Source organism: Lathyrus oleraceus, chromosome 7, assembly GCF_024323335.1.
Source record: "Lathyrus oleraceus cultivar Zhongwan6 chromosome 7, CAAS_Psat_ZW6_1.0, whole genome shotgun sequence".
NCBI classification, from domain to species: domain Eukaryota; kingdom Viridiplantae; phylum Streptophyta; class Magnoliopsida; order Fabales; family Fabaceae; genus Lathyrus; species Lathyrus oleraceus.
Window position 1 is genome coordinate 163,874,407 of NC_066585.1, and position 4,178 is coordinate 163,878,584.

Genomic DNA, 4,178 nt, shown 5'->3' on the forward strand with positions numbered 1-4,178 from the left:
CGTTACTTGAAGAATTCACATGCAACTGGACTCTTCTTCAATGCTAATTCAAGCCTAACTTTAACTGGATTTATTGATTTTGATCGGAGCTCATGTGCTCTTACAAGAGGCTCCACCACATGATTTTGCTTTTACTTAGGATCTTCAATGATTAATTGGAAAAGCAAGAATCAACAAGTAGTCTCATGCTCTTGTATTTTTAATTATTTCAGTTAGAGACTTTTTCTCTAAGTAAGTTATTTTGCTCTTGTATTTAAAAGTAAACAATTTAATGTCAACACATACATAATTACTATAATCAAGTTTTCTATTTCAGTAGTTTTGGCTAGACCATTGGAATTTGTATATCAATGTGGTAGTATTTGTTGTTGGTTGTAGAGACATCTCTATATATTAGTTTAATCTAACCTTTGCGTGTTTTGTGCTTGAATTAGTGTCTACTAATTAATTTTACCTATTTTAAGAAAAAAAATACACAATCATGAATGATAGTGAATCAAATTCCTATGAAGAAATAGAACATAAAAAGAAAAGAATCTGATATGAGATCCAGCTAGTTTCGTTACATAATTATTATCAACTAGACTATATTTGTGTACATTACAAAGACTAGAAATGAGTAACAAAAATAAACCATATTACAAGTAAAACATAATTTAACTAGTATATAACCTCCCTCATAATAGGAATATAATTATTTATTTATCAAGATGTGAAAAATGTAATGTTTAACTCACTTAGTATTATTGGTGCAACTACTTCTTTTTTGTCTTCAAAACAAACTTATTATTACTATAAAGTGAAAAAAAAAATCAAATACTGGGTTTACCATTTTGAGAAAGAGGTTGATCAATGATCTAATTGTTGCTACCATGAGTAGTAGTAGTGTTGTTGCTTTCTTTATTCATGAGTGATGAAATTGCAGCTGCAACAGCAAGCCTAAACTTAGGATCTGATGCAATTGCAGACACATTGTTATTAGTATTACTACTTTCTTCTGATCCTTTCCAAATCCTATCATGAATATCCAATGGTCCTCTAGGGTTTTGAAAAGTGTTCATTCCAATATTAGCACTACTAGAACTACTCTGTTGATATTTGTTTTGCAACCAAGGAAAACGAGGTTGATCGGCTGCGATGGAGCCGGAGCTGGAGCTACCTGCCATAGAGAAACGCCGCGGCTCGTTGAGATTATTGTTGTTGGTGAGATCAAGAACAATCCCTTGTGATGGATCATTGGGGTTTATGCTTCGAATATTTGAAGACGCGTTAAATGCGTGGTGGAAGGTGTTATTAATGTAAGGATTAAAGGTTTGTTGAGAGGTGTAACCATAATCTGAATTAAGATTGCTTGAATCTAGTAACATGAATGAAGCTGCTGCTGAAGCTGTTGAAGCCATAGCAGTTGCACCAACAGGTAGTGGATGGTTATGTGTTCCTTCATATGTTGTAATTAGTATAGACATGTCATCTATACATCTTTGCACCTATACATTATATAAACAAAATTCTCGATCAATAAAAATATTAACAAGATCTTTTGCAGCGACCGAAGAACGGTTAGATCAGAATAAAGTATCAGTTATTTGCATTCTGATACAACAATTTTACGGTCACTCTAAAAGATCTAAATGAATTAACATATACCTGTTTTCTAACCGGACAACCGGGGACTACAGTACAACGATAGTAGGCTCGTGGACATGGATTTCCTTTAGCTATTTTTTGTCCGTATTTTCTCCATTGACATCCATCGTTCATCTGTCACAAAAGCATAAGATTTAGTTTCATCTTAAATATAACCAATAAAATACATGTATCTGATCTAAATATATATCGACATTATACATATATAAGTCCGATCCGAAGAGAGATAAATAGAAAGAATTTAGAACTTACTGTGGCAGTTTCACATCTTGCTCTAACAGAAACCCTAGCCTTTCTATTAGGAGGGGAATAAGCAGGATGAGCAGTAATACCGGGCAGCTCATGCACTCTCTGAATTTTATTCTGCACTGATTCAAAACCTCCCAATTGTTCTTTTTTTCCTTCTTTATTTCCTTCATTATCTTTCTCACATGTCCTTGTTTGCAACCTTAGTGATAAACCCAAATCACTCTCACTTATACTATCATCACTATTGCTCAATATTAATGGAGATGAAGCTCTTTCAATATTCTTACTGAAAATCTCATGAGTTAATCTTGAGGGCCCTTCATCACTTGTTGTTGCATTATTCTCTTGTAGTGAGAGAGAAAGTTGTTGATGAGGATGATGATGATTCTGAGGAATGAGATCTCTAATCAATTGTTAATTATACAAAAAAAAAATGAAATGATATATAGTCAATGAAGACTATAAATAAAATAAATTTGAATTTAAATTTAAATTTAATTACCTTTCTTTTATTTTTATTATTATTATTTTCTTGGATGACTGAAAATTTTGTTTGCAGATCATAGTAATCTTTCATTGTTTGTTCCACCACTTTCCTCAATGCTTTGTTTTCTTCTTTCATGCTTTCCATCTCCATTTCTAAAGCAGTTAACTGTTATTCATTCATAGAAGCAATTCAAGTTATACATAGAGAAAACCCTAATTTTCAAGAGATTCAAGAAAATAATACAAATAAAATTTTGGATCTGATTTCATTCCATGAAAAACAATATATATATACCTCTTTTATTTTTGTGTTATCATCATCTTCAATTTCACCAGCTGTAGTTTCGTGAGCTTCTTCCTTCTCATCCTCTTTAACATGTTCATGATTTTCAACTTCTTGCTCGAAATCATTACTATCTATCTTCAATGAAAGATCAATTTCCATTTTTTTTGGATTATGAAGAAGAAAAATCTCTTCCTTTGTCTTCTTTTGTGATATATAAATAAAAGTATAAGCTAGTTTTAAGGCACAAAAGTCAATGAATTGTCCTTAACCTAAAGACGTTTTCTTATCTTTGGACACACTTGGACGCATCTAAGTTTTGACTTTTATTAATTAGCTTCTTAATGAACTTCCTAATTAAATTAATTAGTCTACAAGTATCTATATTTAAAATTAACAACTGTAGGGAGGGCAGTGGGCACTCTATACTATTTGATTATTTTGGCTCTCTAGTCATGGAAAAAGACAAAAATGACCATTAGTACAAGTCAACTTTATCTTAGGTCATTGACTCTTTTAATTGCCATTATGTATTTAACAAACCAATGAAGGTTTTTAACAAAGTGAGCTACACAAACTTTACATCATCAACTTCAATTGTTTGAAATATTGATTTAGATTTCTCTCATAAAAAAAAGTTTATATTCGCGCATTCAAATATATATTACTGTCTAATCAAGATCAGACGATTCTAACTTAAAATAGATAATTTTGAAAAAATTAAAGTTATTTTATGCGATTCGTATGATACAGATTAAACGATTAATATCATCTTAGCAGCGTGAATGTGTGAAAATCTAATATAAATGCATAGAAAAATATGGATGTTCTATAACGAGATGGAACTAACATCTTAGAGTAAGTAGTTACTACTAATTAGGCCGGGTAACAATTTTGTTTAATGCTTGGTACCCTCTCGTGAGATAATAATGCAAACTCTTTAATGTTACACAATAGTTCATAGGCCCTAGCACTATAGCATAGTATGTTTTAAAAAATGCATGCATGGTTCTCATTTTTGTCTCTCTTTAAAACTCGAATGAGCAATATTGTCTTTTTGCTTAGAAAGAGAGGACACTTTTGTTGTTGAAAATTAAATGAAGCACTCGTGCTACATGTGCCAACTAATAGAGGAAAAGTTCGAAAAGATTCATTTGGATTTTTATATAACATGTGAAAATAATCAAAGAAAGCTTAACATTATGCATATGATAGGTGATTATTATAATATATATGGTATAGAGAAAGAGATAATGTGACATCATGGAATATGAACCCCGTACGAAATCCCATATGAATGAGAATATATTGGGATCAGATCTTGAATATGTCAACTGAAAGACCACAAAAGCCCACGCATCTCTCAACTCCTACTTTATATTTTATCGTTTACTATTTGTATACTACCTCTCACGTTAGAGATTAATATTCAACAATAGCTAATATAATGTAAAAAAAACTATCATGTATGTACTAAAAACTCTTTCTCAATAAAAACTATAGTATATTTATT

General features: G+C 31.2%; 1 protein-coding gene across 1 annotated transcript; it reads right to left on the reverse strand.

The window, feature by feature from the left end:
• Window positions 1–522: 522 nt before the first annotated feature.
• Window positions 523–2,979, reverse strand: LOC127103477 (probable WRKY transcription factor 9). The gene is made up of 5 exons (XM_051040730.1): window positions 2,678–2,979; window positions 2,399–2,548; window positions 1,900–2,283; window positions 1,648–1,761; window positions 523–1,487 (listed from the first exon to the last, which is right to left on the reverse strand). Exons 1-5 carry the CDS (start codon window positions 2,825–2,827, stop codon window positions 858–860), a joined length of 1,428 nt encoding a protein of 475 aa, XP_050896687.1. The 5' UTR covers window positions 2,828–2,979; the 3' UTR covers window positions 523–857.
• Window positions 2,980–4,178: the final 1,199 nt, after the last annotated feature.

What these genes read in the sequence shown, in the direction of transcription:
- LOC127103477 (XM_051040730.1), bottom strand. Translation starts at nt 2,827, where the DNA reads ATGGAAATTGATCTTTCATTGAAGATAGATAGTAATGATTTCGAGCAA. An exon ending in ATAATAAAAATAAAAGAAAG is followed by an intron (nt 2,284 to 2,398) that starts GTAATTAAATTT and finishes CTCATTCCTCAG; the next exon opens with AATCATCATCATCCTCATCA. An exon ending in GTTGTCCGGTTAGAAAACAG is followed by an intron (nt 1,488 to 1,647) that starts GTATATGTTAAT and finishes TATAATGTATAG; the next exon opens with GTGCAAAGATGTATAGATGA.